General features: G+C 45.8%; 1 protein-coding gene across 1 annotated transcript; it reads right to left on the bottom strand.

The window, feature by feature from the left end:
• Positions 1-7,282: 7,282 nt before the first annotated feature.
• C1QBP (complement C1q binding protein) lies at positions 7,283-16,509 on the bottom strand. Its single transcript, XM_056865215.1, has 6 exons — positions 16,290-16,509; positions 13,031-13,181; positions 12,026-12,110; positions 10,837-10,932; positions 9,045-9,167; positions 7,283-7,467 (listed from the first exon to the last, which is right to left on the bottom strand). The coding sequence occupies exons 1-6, from the start codon at positions 16,507-16,509 to the stop codon at positions 7,318-7,320; spliced, it is 825 nt and encodes a 274-aa protein (XP_056721193.1). The 3' UTR covers positions 7,283-7,317.
• Positions 16,510-18,623: the final 2,114 nt, after the last annotated feature.

Below are 18,623 nucleotides of genomic sequence, written 5' to 3'. Positions count from 1 at the left end.
GGAACTCCCTGCCCCAGGATGTGGTGATGACTACCAACTTGGAAGGCTTTAAGAGGGAAGTGGACATGTTCATGGAGGAGAGGGCTATCCATGGCTACTAGTCAAAATGGATACTAGTCATGCTGCATACCTATTCTCTCCAGGATCAGAGGAGCATGCCGAATATATTAGGTGCTGTGAAACCCAAGCAGGATAATGCTGCTGCAACCGTCTTGTTTGTGGGCTTCCTAGAGGCACCTGGTTGGCCATTGTGTGAACAGACTGCTGGACTTGATGGGCCTGGGTCTGATCCAGCAGGGCTTTCCTTATGATCTTATTACACACTAAAATCAATAATATATATAAGGCCCTGCCGTGTGTTGTATGTTTACATGAGCATGTTGGTTTGGTAGGCTATTGCAAAGCCTTATATATGCTATTGATTTTAGTCTGTAATATATACATATTTCGTCTTGATATAACCTTTGTATTGTATAACCCTTGGCCTCGGATGTTGATTTTTTTCTTGACCTTTGCGTACTTAATTTAATTGCCTTAATTTAAAAGTCAAAAGTCCCCGGTGTGCTGAGAACATTGAGGATAGAATTCAGATCTTCTACGCTGATTTGGGGGGGGGCGTTTGCTGCTTTGTATTTTGTGTGTGTGTGTCGGTATTTTTGTCAGTAGCTACATTTGGTGTAAAAAAAAAATCAATGATCCGTATGTATATTTTATGGAAACCCAAAGCATGATGCTCTGCGCGGTCGCTCGCAGTTATGGCAGTGAGCGTGCCCTTTGCACTGTAAATATGTATCATGAATATAGAGGCTATTTTTCGGGGTGGGGGGGGGTTGCATGCTTTTGTACTCTAGAGGTCGGAAAGGTGGCGGGGTGGGCTGGAGAAACCAATAAAGGACTTGGAATAAACCGACTGCGTAGTGATTGAAACGCAAGCACATGAGTACCTTCTGAGCAGAGATGCAGTGCAGAAGAAGAAGAAGAGTTGGTTTTTATATGCCGACTTTCTCTACCACTTAAGGCAGAATCAAACTGGCTTACAATCGCCTTCCCCTCCCCACAACAGACACTCTGTGAGGCTGAGAGAGAATGACTTGCCCAAGGCCACGCAGCTGGCTTCATGTGTAGGAGTGGGGAAACAAATCCAGTTCTCCAGATCAGACTCCACTGCTCTAAACCACCGCTCGCAACCACTACACCATGCTGGCTCTCGCCAGAAGTCCACTGTGTCTTGTTTGGGGGCTTCCTAGAGGCACCTGGTTGGCCACTGTGTGAACAGACTGCTGGACTTGATGGGCCTTGGTCTGATCCAGCAGGGCTTTTCTTATGTTCGTACGTTAGGGTGTGCTAGGTGCAGAGACTTGGTGTATATATTTATTGATACGGTCTGTTCAACCAGCCAAAGGTTAATACATAAAATTATCTGATTTATTAAAACTGTAAAACTAGTATAAATTACAAAATTAGATAAAAGACTAAGTATGTTAAAATGTAGGATATCAAAGCAAATCACAAGAATTAACAACTTAATATTTCTAAAAGTATAGCCCGGTTTAGTAATTTTTTTCAATTCTGTTTTTGCTAATTTTAATTGCAACGGCACAGCATTTGGCAGTTGGGAGCGAAAGGTGTGGAGTTTCACCCATCAGGAGCCTCTTATCGGGGAATTCACTGATCAGGGGAGCAATTAATCTAATACGGGCCTCATGATAGAATGAACAGCTAAACAATACATGCTTGGTGATTAGAGACTTGGTGGTGAAGAGGCTCTGCTGAAAACCGGAAAGAAACTGTTTAAATCTCCTGTCCACTGTGCACCCACTCGATGGCATCAGGCAGACTGATTCTCTCTTAGCCTCCCCCTTTGTAACAGGGATGGTTCCTACCTTGCAGGGTTGGCGTAGGGATCCTCAAATAGTGTCTGTGAAATGCTCTAATGGGTTGAAAGCACCATTCAAATACTATATATACATACATACACACACACCCCTGCCTAGGGTTGCCAGGTCCCTCTTTGCCACCGGCGGGAGGTTTTGGGGGTGTAGCCTGAGGAGGGTGGGGTTTGGGGAGGGGAAGGACTTCAAGGCCATAGAGTCCAATTGCCAAAGCGGCCATTTTTTCCCAGCTGGAGGTCAGTTGTAATAGCAGGAGATCTCCAGCTACTACCTGGAAGTTGGCAACCCTGCCCCACCATGCCAATTATAAAAGCAGCATGAGGACCCCACCCACAGACAAGGTAGGGGGCTCTAGGCCAGGAACTAGGCAGAAAATGACTTTAATTGGCCAAAAGGAAGGAGTGGAACCCCGTTTTGATGACGCCTGCATATTTATCAGAAAGGGTAGAGAGCAACAGAGATTCCATCCTCATTATCACTGGATATTAATTATTTATTAATTATTTATTTTATTATTTCAATTTAATACTTCCCCTCTCCCCGGCCGAGACCGGGCTCAGAGCGGCTTAGAGAATAATAACCCATTTATCAATTAAACAATTAAAACAACATTTAAAATCGCCCTAAAATTATGTAAACCAAATATCCTAAAACTACTTAGGCGCCTCTAAGTGTAAAAAAGTTATAACTAGGCGAGCAGATGGACTAAATGCAACAGTGGTGAGGGTTAGGGAAGCGAGCAATCATATATAGGAAACCGTAGCTGGCCTCAACCATAAGCCGTATTGAGCGATGAGCAAATCTGTCATCTTCTGGATTGTCTCGTTTGCACAGGAAAATCCAGTTGCAAATTATTGCTGTTACACGATCCAACAACGCAGGGGGTATTGGCAAGTAAATTAGCCTCTGGAAGCCTTCTCAGGGGGATAGACATTAGGGGGGATTTGCCAAATGGTTTCCTCTCCCCTGCTTCTTTGCAGGTTCCCAGTTCTTTGTCTCCTATTCCAGATCACTCTCCATTATGCTATAGTGACAGTAAAGTGTTGTCAGACAAGTCTGCAGCATGGAAGGTAAGTCTCTGCAATCGAGATTAGAATAAGGCTGAACAAGAAATGCAATCAACTGGCACCCTCTACTGGACTCACTGGTTTCTGCACCATCATTAGAAAAGCAATTATTAAAGTAAGTAACATCTGCTGTACAACACCTTTTGGCCAGGACCAATTAAAAGTTCTCAAGAGTATGGAATAGGGATGCCAGCCTCCAGGTGGGACCTGGGGATCCCTTGGAATTACAGCTCATCTCCCAAGTACAGAGACCTTTATTGGGCCACATGTTAGGAAAGGTACAGAATAGCCCGTCTCAAAAAGCCAAAGGAAAGAGAAAGGGAACCCAGACTGGAATTTCCGGTATTCCCAAAACAGTAACGTATTTCTTCTTAAATATGAACACATGAAGCGGCTTTAGGCTGAATCAGACCATCAGTCCATCAAGGTCAGCATTGTCTACTCATATTGGCACAAACTCTTCGGGGTTTCAAGAAGAGGTTTTTCACATCACCTCCCACCAGATCCTTTTAACTGAAGATGCTGGGGATTGAACCTGGGACCTTCTGAGTGACAAACAGATGCTCTACCACTGAGCCGTGGCCCTCCCTCAATATATATTCTGAAACCTTGAATCACAGCCCTAAAAAAGCAGGCTATACATGAAGTACACATGAAGCTTGCCTTATACTGAATCAGACCCTTGGTCCATCAAAGTCAGTATTGTTTACTCAGACCGTCAGTGGCTCTCCAGGGTCTCAGGCAGAGGTCTTTCACATCACCTACTTGCCTTTAAATGGAGATGCCGGTGATTGAACCTGGGACCTTCTGAATGCCAGGCAGATGCTCTACCACTGAGCCACAGCCCCTCTCCTAAAAGGTTATGAACACATGAAGCTGCCTTATGCTGAATCAGACCCTCGGTCCATCAGAGCCAGTTTTGTCTACTCAGACCGGCAGCAGATCTCCAGGCTCTCAGGCATAGAGGTCTTTCACATCACCTACTTGCCTAGTCCCTTTAACTGGAGATACTGGGGATTGAACCTGGGCCTTCTGCATGCCAACCAGATGCTCTACCATTGAACCACAGTCCCTCTCTAAAGCAAACAAACAATCAGCTCATGTTCAGTGTGGGCGAAGCTGCTTTTTTAGGTAGATGGGTTGGTAATAAAAACGAATTTTCTTGGCTCTTGATCTGGTGTAGCCTAGAGGCTAAGAGAATGAGTTGCTCTGGGAAGTGGCTGGTTCAAAGCTCCCCTCCAACACGACCTCCCTAGCCATTTTAGAACATCTTTCTTCCTATCCGCTCACTTGCAATAATACTGGCCTACTTTACAGGGCTGTCATACAAATAACTGAAAGACGTTTCTATGCAAATGCAAAGTATTAGCATTATTAGATTTTCTTTGAATGCTATTTTGGAGGGGAGGCCTTTAAAAAGAGAGAGGGATTGTGCTTCGGCAATGCTGCTTTCAAAATAAGCCTGGCTTGGCTCCCCTGAATTTATTCTACTAGCAGTGCAGAATTCCTTTGGCTCAAACACAGACGGGCTGCACTGCTAGGAGAAGAGAGTCATAGGATCCAACCCAATGGGGTTGTGACCCAATTCAGGAACAAACAACCCCCCAAAAGTCCACATTCCTTCTCAACTTGGTTTTTAAAGGTCCTTCTGTTTCTAATTGTAGCATAGAAACAGGGCAATTTTGTAAAAGTGTTCAGGCTTCAGTTAAAACTGTTCTAGCATAAAAGGTCAACATGCGTCGATCCCAATTATTATGAATAAAAAAAGCAGCGTTCCCCACTCTTGTAACCATCTAAATGAAAGGTTCTAGAAATGCATGTCTTACATACCAAACTCTTCAAGGGAGAATATTGTTGAGAGAAACTTGTTCTAGTTCTGCAAAAAAAATATCCCTTTTTCAAGCAGACTAGGTAAATGTTTTGGCAAAAGCCATTTCAAGTTTGCTGGCCATGAGATGCTGTGAATACTGAAGGCAGAGGGAAGAAGAAAATTGCAGATTGTGTAATGACCCCTTCATGCTTGGAAACCCTGCTCATTCAACAGGTTCCTTCTCCTTCACTAGAAATGATTCATGTGTAAAGTAACAGGCGTTGTGCTTCTGAATGGCTGGATGCTCTCTGGGCACTCCAATATTCCTTCCAGCAAGCCAAAGCTGAAGCCTTCGATGCTAATGGTCAATTTGCCTTGCATTTTGTTTTTTTTTGGGGGGGGCAACTGGTTTGACAAGGGTGAAGTGGTCCCCTGAAAACCAGCTCCATACTTACTTCATGCTTAAGAACTCAGAAGGCGCAGAGGGCTGCTTCCCACGAACACGCCGTGGCCTGAAAGCAACAGCCTCACCCTAGTCTTACCCAAAGCAAATTGTCTTATGGGTAAGGTACACTGCCTCTGAACGTGGAAGCTCCATTCATTTTCATGATTAATAGCTGGAATCTGTCCTGTTCCCTTTCAAAACTACTTCAACAAGCAAAGTAAAGCTGTACCTCCCCCCCCCCGTGAATTCAGGAATTAGCGGTTGTGTGAAGAAGTGCTTTATCTTTCCTGCCCCTCAGCTTCATGGGGAGCCTCTGCAGCCTAATGTATTCAGCAGTGGAGAAAACCCCCTTAAACCACTCTCCCCCATGAATGATTTTTAAAATCCTCTCAACAGACCCCCTCCGAGGGTTGCCAACCTCCAGGTACTGAAACAGGCTGATAACAATGTGTAATGACAATAGTATGTTGAATGTAACAATGTGCTACCAAGCCAATTGTATTTATACAGCAAAGTATTTCTCAGTCCTGGGTATATAACAACGTGCTAACAAACCAGTTGCATATATATGTGCTACCAAGCCAATTGTGTATATATACAACAAAGTATTTCACAGTCCTGGTACAGTAACAATCAATCCAAGGTCGATTACATTTTGACACCAATATATGGAAGTGCTCTTTTATTTATATTGTTTAAGTCATTTGAGAGAATGTTTATGATTGTTTATTGTACTATATGCATATTTGTACAAATGGGACTAAGGAAGAATTGAAACGATCGTATCCCTTTCTACCCTTCTTCACTTGAAGACATCGACCTTGGATTGTTACTGTACCAGGACTGTGAAATACTTTGTTATATATATGCACTGGTTTGTTAGCACGTTGTTATATACCCAGGACTGAGAAATACTTTGTTGTATATATACACAATTGGCTTGGTAGCACATTGTTACATTCAATATACTGTTGTCATTACACATTGTTATCAGCTGGTTTGTGTACTAATTTTCTAACCTTAGGTAATGGTGCAGAGGTGTTGATTTTTGATTGCTTAACCACCAGGTACTAGCTGGAGATCTCCTGCTATTACAACTGATTTCCAGCCGATAGAGATCAGTTCACCTGGATAAAATGGCCGCTTTGGCAAGTGGACTCTATGGCATTGAAGTCCCTTCCCAAACCACACCCTCCTCAGGCTCCGCCCCAAAACCTCCCACCAGTGCCGAAGGAGGACTTGGCCACTCTAGCCCTTCCCCATTCCTTTTCTAAACAAAAAAGGCAGGTCTCTTTAGCTTTCCTTCTTCAGAAAAGGAAAAGGACTCCACACACCCTTGATCATTTTGGCTGCCATGTTCAGCACCCTTTCCGGTTCCATGGGGCGTGCGCAAAGTGCTGTCAAGTCACAGCCCAGTTATAGCAACCTCCCATGGGGTTTTTCAAGGCAAGAGATGAACAGAGGTGGTTTTGCCACTGCCTGGTTCTGCGTTCACCGATTTCCTCGGTGATCTCCCAGAGGCTAGATGGCCACCTGTCAGCAATGCTGATTCTATGATCTTAGGCAGTTCATGAGAGGCAGATCATGAGAGGGAACGCATCTTGCCCATCGTCAGGGCATGGAGTAGGGGTCACTGGGTGTGTGTGGGCGAGGTAGTTGTGAAATTCCTGCATTGTGCAGGGGGTTGGACTAGATGACCCTGGTGGTCCCTTCCAACTCTGTGATTCTATGATATCCACAACCAGCTAATAAAAGTGTTTTTTTTTGGGGGGGGGGGAACCATTCATTTTGCACAGGCTGAGGTGTTTAACTGGGTTTATTTTCACATCGTTTTACCTTCCTTCTTCAAATTGTACAAAAAACCAAAATCACACTTCCAAGAATAGCTGGCGGGATACAGATTTGAGAGCTGGACCTCTTCACACCAGTCAGATCTGAAACAACCGTCAACAAGTTCTCAAATTGTTTAAATTTTCCTCCCATGATGAATGTTTCAGTCTTCAGCTCGCTCGCTCTGTTTCACCACCTGGCTTTCTAAACAAGAGTCCAGAATCTGATGGTGAGCCCCATTAACGGGATTTAGGCCTTCCACTTGGTCTCGGCCTATTGGCATTTCACAAACTGCTTAAGACCTTCGAGGAATCGAATGTATTCTTGGTGCTCCAGTGCTGTGCTGAGCTCGATCAGCTCGTCCGCAAACGTGTTGTCCACCCCTCGGTCAGCCAAGAAATCCATTAAGTGGTCGTAAAGGGCCTGGGAAGATAATTTTCAAAAGGGTGTTTTAGGAAGCACGTCCACATGTTACACAGCACAAACCAAGAACGACAGGGACCTGCAGCCGACCTTGGTTTTCCGATGATTGCACAGTGTGTGTACGGTACACATTCACAATAAGGCTGCAACATCTAAAGCACTAATCAGATCAAGCACTACTTTCAATCAAGGTGAACTGGACAGCCCTTCTTAAAAGTTATGCTTTGGATCCACCAGAAAGGTTTCTGTGGATGGAAGAGATTTCTGACCACAAAACACTACTTTCTCCCGCCACCATGCACTGCAGAGCTAAAGGCCCCTCCGAAATGCCCCTCTCGGGACATGGGAACCCCCAGGGACAGCAGAAGGGAGGAGTCAGAGATTAGAATTAGCAAAAATTACACCACCGCCTCTCTTGCAAGGTGGGAAATTTGCCAGTGGCTCTGAGCAAGCCCCCTCATGTCATGAGGCCTGGTTCACACATGCAAGAGGAATGAGGTGGGAATGAGATGGCAGAGCCCTGAAACAGTAGAATGGATAGGATCACTTCAGACGGCAGGGGATGGATTCCAGCTGTCTGTATTCCTCTATAGAAAACAAAACTCACTGCAAACAGAAAATCAGTGCAACAGGGAGAGATTTTACTTCCCTCTCTGCTTGTGGAGCTGGCTTTCTGTCTGCAGAGAAGTGTTATACATAGGGGGTTATTCCAAATTGTGATCCTCACCAACAGCCTGATAGGTAGGGTTGCCAGCTCTGGGTTGGGAAATACCTGGAAATTTTTGGGGCAGAGCCTGAGGAGGGCAGGGTTTGGGGAGGGGAGAGACTTCAATGCCATAGAGTCCAATTGCCAAAGCAGCTGTTTCCTCCAAGTGAACTGATCTCTGCTGGCTGGGGATCAGCTGTAATTGCAGATCTCCAGCTAGTACCTGGAGGCTGGGAACCCTACTGAAAGGGCAGTCTGTTCCACCATCAATCACCTTAGAGACCTGCAAGATTTTCAGGGTATAAGCTTTTGAGAGTGACAGGTCCCTTGTTGGTATCTGATGAAAGGAGCTTTGACTCTCAAAAGGTTATACCCCCCAAATCTTGCGGGTCTCTAAGGTGCTACTGGACTCTAGAGCTCTTCTCCTGCAGACCCCAAACCCTCTGAAACTAGTTCCCAGAATATATGCGAAACAACTCTTAGAAAAAGGCATTCCATCTACTGAAGGAGACCCATAAAATTCACTTTTAAAAGCTGTGCCCTGTCCTTCAATAATTTCAGGGTCACGCGAGTACCTCGAGACACACAATCTCCTCCTCACACACACTACATTAAAACGGCAGCTATTTTGCCAGTTTTACCACACGCTTAGGACAATTAGCAAAAGAAAACAGTAAAACAGCCTGTCCTCTAAGTAGATTATCTAATTTATATTGCCCTCTAACTAGTTGCACTTCACAATTTTGTGTAAAATACATAAGCATTTTGCAGTCAGAAGGTACATACTGTATACGCATGCATACAAATCTCCCATGATGTACACAAAGTCAGAGATTCTTTCCGTTGTTGCCTGGCTCGTGTCTACGCTTACCCAGTCGAGAGAGTCCGTGTTGAGGGTGTAATTATTTTCTCGCCACTCCGAGTCTCCTGTGGGCTGGAAGCTCACCTCCCGGATAGCGAAGATGTCACTCTCCTCCTCCTCTCCATGACCAATCTGAGCAAGAGGGCAACCAAATGTTAGCCGGAATGGAGAGTGATGGGAAAGAAGGAACCTGCAGCTTCCTAACAGAGCGCAAAACTATGAAACTCCGAGGCAATTAGGAAGTGCTTTAAAAAGTTTGGGTTAAGGCCCTTAAAGGCCTGTGCAGAGCAGTGGTGCTTACATTGTTGCGGTTAGGTATGGGTTGGAGACACAGCAACAAAACCACACAGAAGTCAGTAAACACGTTAGTGCAAATCAGTATACTGTCAGTGAAAGCTATATACAGTCTACTTACTGAGTAAGATATAGTTACCAAATCAAAGTCGTAAATACAAAGTCAGAGTTCAGTTACACAGTCCTTAGTTTAGCATTAGCAATCTAGCTGTAAAAAGTTCTGGCTAGCAATTGGTTTTCTGCAAAGAGAGAGATCTATCAGCTCACCACATTTATATTATGCTCAGCCAATCAGCACAATGCTGAGTCACTGTTGCAGCTGAGTTGCATCACCTGGCTAGAACTGGTTTAAGTCACCTTTCCAAGAAAGGCTAGCCTAGTCATGCCCTGGCTAGCTGTCAGATTTAGCCTCCTGTCAAACACCATTGTTGCTCACAACCTTTTTTATTCTTAACATACATAGCAGCTAGAGGACTTAACTGACCAGTGTAGAAGTTCTCGTAAGAATAACTATGCTGAATCAGACCAAAGTCCATCAAGTCCAGCAGTCTGTTCGTGCAGCGGCCAACCGGGTGCCTCTAGGAAGCCCCCAAACAAGACGACTGCAGCAGCATTGTCCTCCCAAACATTATTCTCACAAACATGAGGTAGGCTGGGAAGCCAGGGTTATTACTGTACCCCAGTGGTTCCCAACCTTTCTTTGACCAGGGACCACTAGACTTTTTTGTTCGGTGCAGGGACCCCAAGGTTCAAAATAAAAATTCTGAGAATTTGAAAATAAACTTTAATCATAACTGTTAAACATTAAACTTAGAATAATATTTGAATATATATTTTTATAATAGAGAACTTTTAATTGAAAATATTAATTTATTATGGGTTTATAACTTTGTTTTGCGGACCTTAATTTAGCTCTCGCGGACCCCTGGGGGTCCACGGACCCCCGGTTGGGAACCAGTGCTGTACCCCTTCTGACCGCAGACGAAGGCATGCACAACTGAATGTTCTCCTATGTGGAAATACTTCTACGAATAAGGACTAACATACCAGGGATAAAGCTAGGCTAGAACTCTTCCCCTTGCCAGGTTAGCTTTCCATGATCAAGGGATTAGGGAGAAGGAGGGAGCACACGAAACTGAAATGAACCCCTTGAAGATAAGCTAAAAGACACACTCGGAACCCTCCTGGGACGCATTATGGTCATTCCCAGCAGCATTTATGTTAAGAACATAAGCCCTGCTGGATCAGACCAGTGGTCCCTCTAGTCCAGCATCCTGTCTCACACAATGGCCAATCAGGGCATAAAAGCCAAGGCCTTCCCCTGACGTTGCCTCCTGGCGTGGTATTCAGAGGTTGACTGCCTCTGAATGTGGAGGTTCCCTTTAGTCACTGTGGCGAGAAGCCACTGATAGACCTGTCCTCCATGAATCCATCCAGTCCCCTTTTAAAACCATCTATGTCTGTAGCCTGAATCACTACATCCAATGGACCAACACACAACACTGACCTCATCCTCAGGATAATGGCAGTCTAGTACAAGTGTCTGTTTGGTGTCATCCTTGGTCACTTCAATGACGAAATTTGGGGTGGAGGTCAGCTCGGGCTGTGGGGAGAGATGACAAATGGGGACCACATCACCAACCTGGTAGCACGGCGCAAGCAAGCGTGGAAAGCGGGGCCTCTTGACTTGCCTTGTTGCAACAGTGTGGACACCCAACAAGCATCACCCAGAGAAAGTCCAGCATTTTTAAACCCAGTGGTTTCAGTGGGAACTTTCTGAACATCTGCTTAAAAAAAATCTCTCCCACTGAGTTCCAAAGGGACTTAAGACATGGTCACCTTCAGCTGCATTCTAACTTCACCCTTTAACAGTAATTCTTGTACGTGTTTCCTTTCTTGCTTTTCAAATTTCTGCACTCATATTTGCAGAATCCTCATTCCTCCCCATAAATATTTCTTAATATTCCAGGTTTTGGGCTCCTTCTGCATTTGGGTCTCTTTATTTATTGCACATTGGGCTCCCGCTCTAGAATAGTTTTCACGGTTGTTGTGGGGGTTGGATGACATGTTTGGATGGCCTGTTAAATATTCAGCAGTGACACTCTGGATTATTAGAGAGCCAGCGTGGCGTAGTGGTTAAGAGCGGCGGTTTGGAACGGTGGAGTCTGATCTGGAGAAGCGGGTTTGATTCCCCACTCCTCCACATGAGTGGCGGTCGCTAATCTGGTGAACTGGATTTGTTTCCCCACTCCTACACAAAAAGCCAGCTGGGTGACCTTGGGCTAGTCACAGCTCTCTAAGAGCTCTCTCAGTCCCACCTACCTCACAGGGTATCTGTTGTGGGGAGGGGAAGGGAAGGTGATTGTAAGCTGGTTTGATTCTTCCTTAAGTGGTAGAGAAAGTTGGCATATAAAAACCAACTCTTATTATTACTGGCATTAGCCAACGCGAGAGGGAGAAACACATCTTAAGGTAATAAAGGGACCTCCCCCCATCCCCACGACAGGAAGAAGCACAATTATGCCAACAAGCTGCACCTAGGCTTCCTCTGCTGTATCCATGCAAATGGTGGATTCTTTTGATCTTTTAAATGTGCCAGATACCAACAGCCGGGCCATTGACTCAGAAGTATTATAGAAATGATTAACAACATTTAAGAGACTGAACAGACCAAAGGTCATCCTCCCACCCCTTACCTCTTGCTCATCGGGTTTCTGCCCTTCCTGGGGCTCATCAAAACTGGGCGGGATGCTGTTGTTAATGTTGAAGGAAATGGTGACCCTACAAGACAACACAGCAACAATCTAGGATCAGCTCACGGAGATCAGGACATATAATAGAATCATAGAGTTGGAAGGGAGCTGTTCCTGTTGGCAGCAGAGGATAGGACTCACAATAATGGGTGTAAATTGCAAATGGAAAGGTACTGGCTGGATATTGGGGAAATGAGAGATGCCCCTCTTGTGTGGGAGGACAGGAAGTTCTAACTGGGGACTGGATTCTGAAGCAGGGGGCCCTTTCCCCTCCCCCAGTGCAGCAACGCTAAGTGAATGAATAGAATGGCATAGTGGTAAGTATTTGAAGGGCTGTCACGTAGAGGAGGGCAGGGAGCTGTTCCTGTTTGCAGCAGAGGATAGGGCTCACAATAATGGGTTTAAAGTATGGGCGGAAAGGTACCGGCTGGATATTAAGGGGAGGGGGATTTACAGTAAGAGTTGTTCGACAGTGGAATCAGCAACCTAGGGAGGTGGTGAGCTCCCTCTCTCTGGCAGTCTTTAAGCAGTGGCTGGACAAACGCTTCTCAGGGATGCTCTAGGCATCTCTCACTGTCTAGACTAGTGGCTTCTAAATCTCTTTTCCAGCCTGTGACCCAAACAACATGGGTCCCCCAACAGAATCAGTTCAGCATATTCTAGGCAAAAACATGCCTGTCACACCATTTGTGGACTCTCTGAAGACACATTAAATGAACACATGAAGATGCCCTCTACTGAATCAGACCCTTGGTCCAACAGTCAGTTTTGTCTACTCAGACTGGCAGAGGCCTTTCACGTCACCTACTTGCCTGGTCCCTTTAACTGGAGATGCCGGGGATTGACCCTGGGACCTTCTCCATGTCAAGCAGATGGTCTACCACTGAGCCACAGTCCCTCCCCTAACTTCGCAGGCCCTCCCCGCAGATCAAGCACCCGGACACTTACGATTCTCCGGCAACTTTCCGAACCAGCTTGGCTTCTGTGCCCTGCACATCCAGCTCCCACCCGCCGGACATTTTGGGCAAGCTTTTGTTTTTCTGGATTTTTTTCTCCTCCTTAATCTCATCCGTCAGAAACTCCGCAAAAGCTTTGTCACCTGTGGGAAAGGGGGAGAGAGAGAAACCCAGCCACGTTATGCTAGGAACAACCAACATACCTTTCTCTGCTAGTTTGAAAGGGCCTTGAATTCTACGCCTTCTATAGGTTGCCAGCTTATCTGGCACTTTAAAGAGTAACAATGGGGTGGGGGGGACTGGGATGGTTTTATTGTATTTTAACACACACACCCTTTGGCCAAAACTTGATTCAAAAAATGGCTCACGTCAATCAAAGTCTAAGACAAATGGGTACAGCGAGGAAAGATGGATGGAATCAAAACAGCAGAAAGCTTTTGAGGCTCCTTGACCAGCATCAGAAAAGTCTCTGCCAAATTCACCACCCCCTATTTGCCAGCTGCAAAATGGGAATATCACAGGGCAATCCTATGGAGAGTTACTCCACTCTACGCTCGCTGATCAACAGGCTTGGACTAAAGTAACTTTGCACAGGATAGTACTATGAATTACCTGCCTCACAAAGCTGTTCTGAAGACAGCTTTTGGTCATCAAATGAACCAGGAGCAGCCCACCTCGCAGGGTTATTAGAAAATAAAAAGCTAGAGCTATGGTAAACTTAAAAGGTAAAGGTCCCCTGTGCAAGCACCGGGTCATTCCTGACCCATGGGGTGACATCACATCCCAACGTTCACGGGGTGGTTTGCCAGTGCCTTCCCCAGTCATCTTCCCTTTACCCCCAGCAAGCTGGGCACTCATTTGACCGACCTTGGAAGGATGGAAGGCTGAGTCAACCTTGAGCCGGCTACCTGAAACCGACTTCCGTCGGGATCGAACTCAGGTCGTGAGCAGAGCTTTTGACTGCAGTACTGCAGCTTTACCACTCTGCGCCATGGGGCTCCTATATGATAAACTAAGCAAAGGTATAAAATTTCTGGAGTAAGCAATCCTCCTGAAAAGTTGGCTCGTCCCATTAATTAAAACAAACACAATGCCATTTTATAATTTTTTTTAAAAGGCCCTACTGCCTGTCAATTAACCCAGTAGCTTCGCACACACTGTCCAAAATACCAGAAGGTGGAAGCAGGTTGGCCTGTTACCATCCAATTGGATAGAACAACACTCCCTACATAGCTATCCTATGTATTTTGAACAACAAAGGGACTAGAAACTTCATAAAAAAAAAAAAGCTAAAAATTCAGACCGAGCTCCTTGAGGACATATTGCTACATGCAATCCTTTTTTATGCTCTGCATTTTAAGGAATGCACCACTTTGAAAATATCTTTCCATATCTGAAAAGCAAGATACAAGATTTTTAACCATCCCCAACACTTCCCACACACCCCTCTCCCCTTTTAAATATATTTCCCCCAAACTGTAAAGCTCCAACCACTTGAACCCTTCCTCATAGGGAAGATACCCCCAATTGCAGTCCCTCTATCACCCCTCCTTTAGCAAGCTACACTAGGAAACTAGCAAACGGTAGATTTCATTAAGCCCCACCACACCCCAACATAGGAAGATAACTGTGGGATCAGGCTCTCTTCCAGCATCCTGCTCACCAATGTTCCTCCCCGGTGCCCTTGAAAAGCTTATAACCAGGACACAGAGGCTGATGGAGTCAGGAAATGGTATTGATGGGCCCACTGCCTCTAAATCTGGCGTTCCCCTTTAGTCCCTGGGACTGACCTCCCCTTCCCCATCTAAACCTAAATCCTTTTTAGAAACTCTCTCTCCCACTTGGGTTCTAAACACCAGCTCCAACGCCTTGATCATTTTGAGATCTAGAAGCTGCTTTCATTCCTATTACACCCCCTTCCCTCCCCAGTACAGCCTTCTTATTATATTATTCTTACAATGGCCTTGCCAGGTAGGTTAGGCTTAGGCCATTTATGCATGGGAGGTTTTGCCTTGGATTCACCCCTCTCTAGATGTGCACTTCCCCCCATCCAAACTCTCAAAACCCCACAATAAGCCCCCATGCAGCGTTCTGAGCATCTAGAGAGCTGCAAATCCAAAGCAAAACCTCCCAAGCATAAATGGCCTAACTCTGGCCCATTAGGCATGGGAGGTTTTGCCTTCAATTCGCTGCTCCCGAGATGCACATTTCCCCCCATCCAAATCCTCCAAACTCAACAATAAGCCCCCATGCGGAGTTTTGATCATTCGCATGGGGGAAATGTGCATCTGGAGAGCAGCAAATCCAAGGACAAAACCTCCCGTGCATAAGCGGCCTCTGAGCCGGGAACCGAACCCGGGTCTCCTCACGCCTAGCCCTTAGGGCACTGTCACACAGCCCCTAAAATGCCCTTTCAATCCACTTTCAGTGCACCTTAGGGTTGCCAGGTCCCCATTTGCCACCGGCGGGAGATTTTTGGGGTGGAGCCTGAGGAGGGCGGGGTTTAGGGAGAGGAGGGATTTCAATGCCATAGAGTCCAATTACCAAAGCGGCCATTTTCTTCAGGTGAACTGATCTCAGTCAGCTGGAAATCAGTTGTAATAGCAGGAGATCTCCAGCTACTACCTGGAGGTTGAGAAAATAAATAGTACTAGGCTCTGTAATGCAAACGGAACTCTATTCATATAAGAAATTAGTGCAAAAAATGTGAATATTATTCATTTTTTTGCATGGAACTCTATTCGTATAAGAAATTAGTGCAAAAAAGGTGAATATTATTCACATTTTTTGCACTAATTTCTTGTATGAATATATGAATATTATTCACATTTTTTGCATGGAACTCTATTCGTATAAGAAATTAGTGCAAAAAATGTGAATATTATTCACATTTTTGCACTAATTTCTTATATGAATATCATTCACATTTTTTGCACTAATTTCTTATTCGAATAGAGTTCCGTTTGCATTACAGAGCCGAGTACTATTTATTTTCTCAGCCTTGCTTCTTGGCACTTGTGCCTATTTCTCCCAAGTACCTGGAGGTTGGCACCCCCAGCGCCCCTTCACGATCGCTTGCAAGTGGGTTTTGCCAGGGCGCGCAGTAAAACCCGCCTCCGAAGCGCACTGGAAGCGGACTGAAGGCGCGTCCACTTGGGCTGCGTCAAAGCGCCCTGCACCCCCCACCCCCCCCCAACAGCTCCTCCCCAGCCCGCACCAAGCCGTCTCCTCGGAAGGGCGGCCCTGCTCACCCTCGGTGTGGAGCCCCCCGCAGGCGCAGGCCAGCGAGGGCGAGGCCCCGGGGCCGCGCAGGAGGCCGCCGCCGCCGCCCAGGCCCTGCCCGCCGCCGCTGGGCAGCCAGAGGGAGCGGGTGAAGGGGCGGGCGGCCAGGGCGGCGGGCAGGCGAGGCGCGGAGGCGGGCCGGAGCGCCAGGGCGGCCAGGGCCGGGCGGAGCGCGCGAGCCAGCAGCATCCCGGCGGCGATGGAGGACGAGCGGGGCAGGCGGACGCACGTGGGGAGAGGGGGGCGGGGCCACGGCCGGAAGGAACGAAGCGCGGGTGGCGGCGCCGGAAGGGGAGGCGAGGCGAGGCCACGCGCCGCCGCCGCCACCGCCGCCTCCTCCTCCTCTCGTGCGCCCCCGCCTGGCGGCTTTGCGTCCTGCAAACGCGCCCTTGGCCTGTCTCAATCCGGATGCTCCCAAGCATGCACCGATGTATATTATAGCATATATATTATATGCTATATTATATATATTATAGCATAATAGTATATTGTATATATTGTAGCATAATATAATATAAAAGCATGCACACACACACACACACATATATATATACACACACACACACATACATATATACACATATATATACACATACACACACACACACACATATACATACATACATACATACATATATATATACACACACACACACACACACACATCGCTTTAAAAGGGTTTTTGGATGCCATGGCTAAAAAATGGTTGGAAGACATCTTCACAGCTAAAGGGGCCAAACAAAGTGCGAACAGTATTTTTTATAACAGTTTCAAACTCTTAATACATCGCTGGGAATACCTAGTGCGGTAACAGCCAATGATACATTTTCTTAACATCCGATGTTAGCTTGTCAATGCAACGTCATTGGTTTCTTCAGCGTGTGCGTGAGCCTTGCTACATTAATGGACCCTGTTTCCTTGAGAAAGCTCGTAGTGTCCTTTTGCAGAGCGAAGCGAAAGTTACTGAAGGGGGGGGAACACCGGAGCGTTCCTTATCAGACATTGGAATGTGTGTGCGTGCGTGCTTGGTGCTGACTTGAAGTGTATGCAAGAGAAATGAAAGGGGGGCCACTGGGAAGCGGCTTCTGTGGTTTTGCAGCTTATGCATGTAGCTTGCATGTATGTCTGAATGTGATGCAGGTATGATTACTCAGGCACAACACTTGTAAGCCAATTAACATTCACTGGATCATTCCACATCATTCAGTATAACTGTCATTGCAAAAGTCCCGAAACATAAATCAAGGAAAATTGTCACCGGGAGAAAATTGTGCCCCCGATGTTATGTCCCAATGCTCCTAACATCGGGGGCACAATTTTCTCCCGGTTACAATTTTCCTTGATTTATGTTTCGGGACTTTTGCAATGACAATTATACTGAATGATGTGGAATGATCCAGTGAATGTTAACTGGCTTACAAGTGACTTATAACTGTAAATAATTGTAATAATATAATTCTGTTAAGCCATCAGTGCTTGCTTGGTATTTTGTTTAACCGTTAATTAAGCACAAGGAAATTTTTGAATTAAATACAGATGATGGCAGCTGGAAGTCAGCCCTCGGCCACATGTTGCGTGTGTTAAGTGGCGTCAAGGTCGCTTCCAACTCATGGCGACCCTGGGAATTGATGTCCTCCAAAACGTCCTCTTGTTTGCAGCCTTGTTCAGATCTTGCAAACTGAGGGCCATGGCTTCCTTTATGAACCTCCTTCCCTGGAGGTTTTTAAGAAGAGGTTAGATAGCCATCTGTTAGCAATGCTGATTCTCATCATCATCATAATTTGTTTATTACGGTCAAAGACCAGTTTTTACAAAAAGAGATATCATAATAATTAAAACAGAATGTCTGATATTTGCTCAATAAATCGTAAATTTAGTTACAACAGCTCTTGGTAAAATAGTCTGTTTGACGTAAAAGTCATTTTAACAGCTTCTTCTGCCTTATTGCACATGTCTAGCACAGAATCTCACAACCTGATAGGTAATATCTTTAACAGAATAATCTAATAATAAGGTGGTATAGCTAAATCTGTCTCTATCTGGGAAGCTAGACAAAATTGGATCAATGAGCGTTTTGCGTATGTCTTGATAAAATGGGCAGCGTAATAGCAACTGTTCAACCATTTCCACCATTCTAGATTGGCATGGACAGAGGCGGAATTCGTAAGGGAGGCTGGCATACCTCCCGTCAAGAAGAGCAGATGGAAGGGCATTAAAACGTCCTAAAGTGAAGGCTCTCCGGTGTTTAGGGTGTTCTAAGGTATAGAGATTAATTGGAAGAGGCCGAAAACTTTTTACGGTTC

Source organism: Euleptes europaea, chromosome 19 (genome assembly GCF_029931775.1).
Source record: "Euleptes europaea isolate rEulEur1 chromosome 19, rEulEur1.hap1, whole genome shotgun sequence".
NCBI lineage: Eukaryota > Metazoa > Chordata > Lepidosauria > Squamata > Sphaerodactylidae > Euleptes > Euleptes europaea.
Note: the sequence above shows the minus strand (reverse complement) of the source record. Positions and strands in the feature narration are given on the sequence as shown.

Bases quoted from the DNA above. Each gene is read 5' to 3' on its own strand.
- C1QBP (XM_056865215.1), bottom strand. From the start codon at position 16,509: ATGCTGCTGGCTCGCGCGCTCCGCCCGGCCCTGGCCGCCCTGGCGCTC. The intron at 10,933-12,025 runs GTAAGGGGTGGG...CTCTCCCCACAG, and splicing joins AGAAACCCGATGAGCAAGAG to CCCGAGCTGACCTCCACCCC. The intron at 7,468-9,044 runs GTAAGCGTAGAC...TTATCTTCCCAG, and splicing joins ACACGGACTCTCTCGACTGG to GCCCTTTACGACCACTTAAT.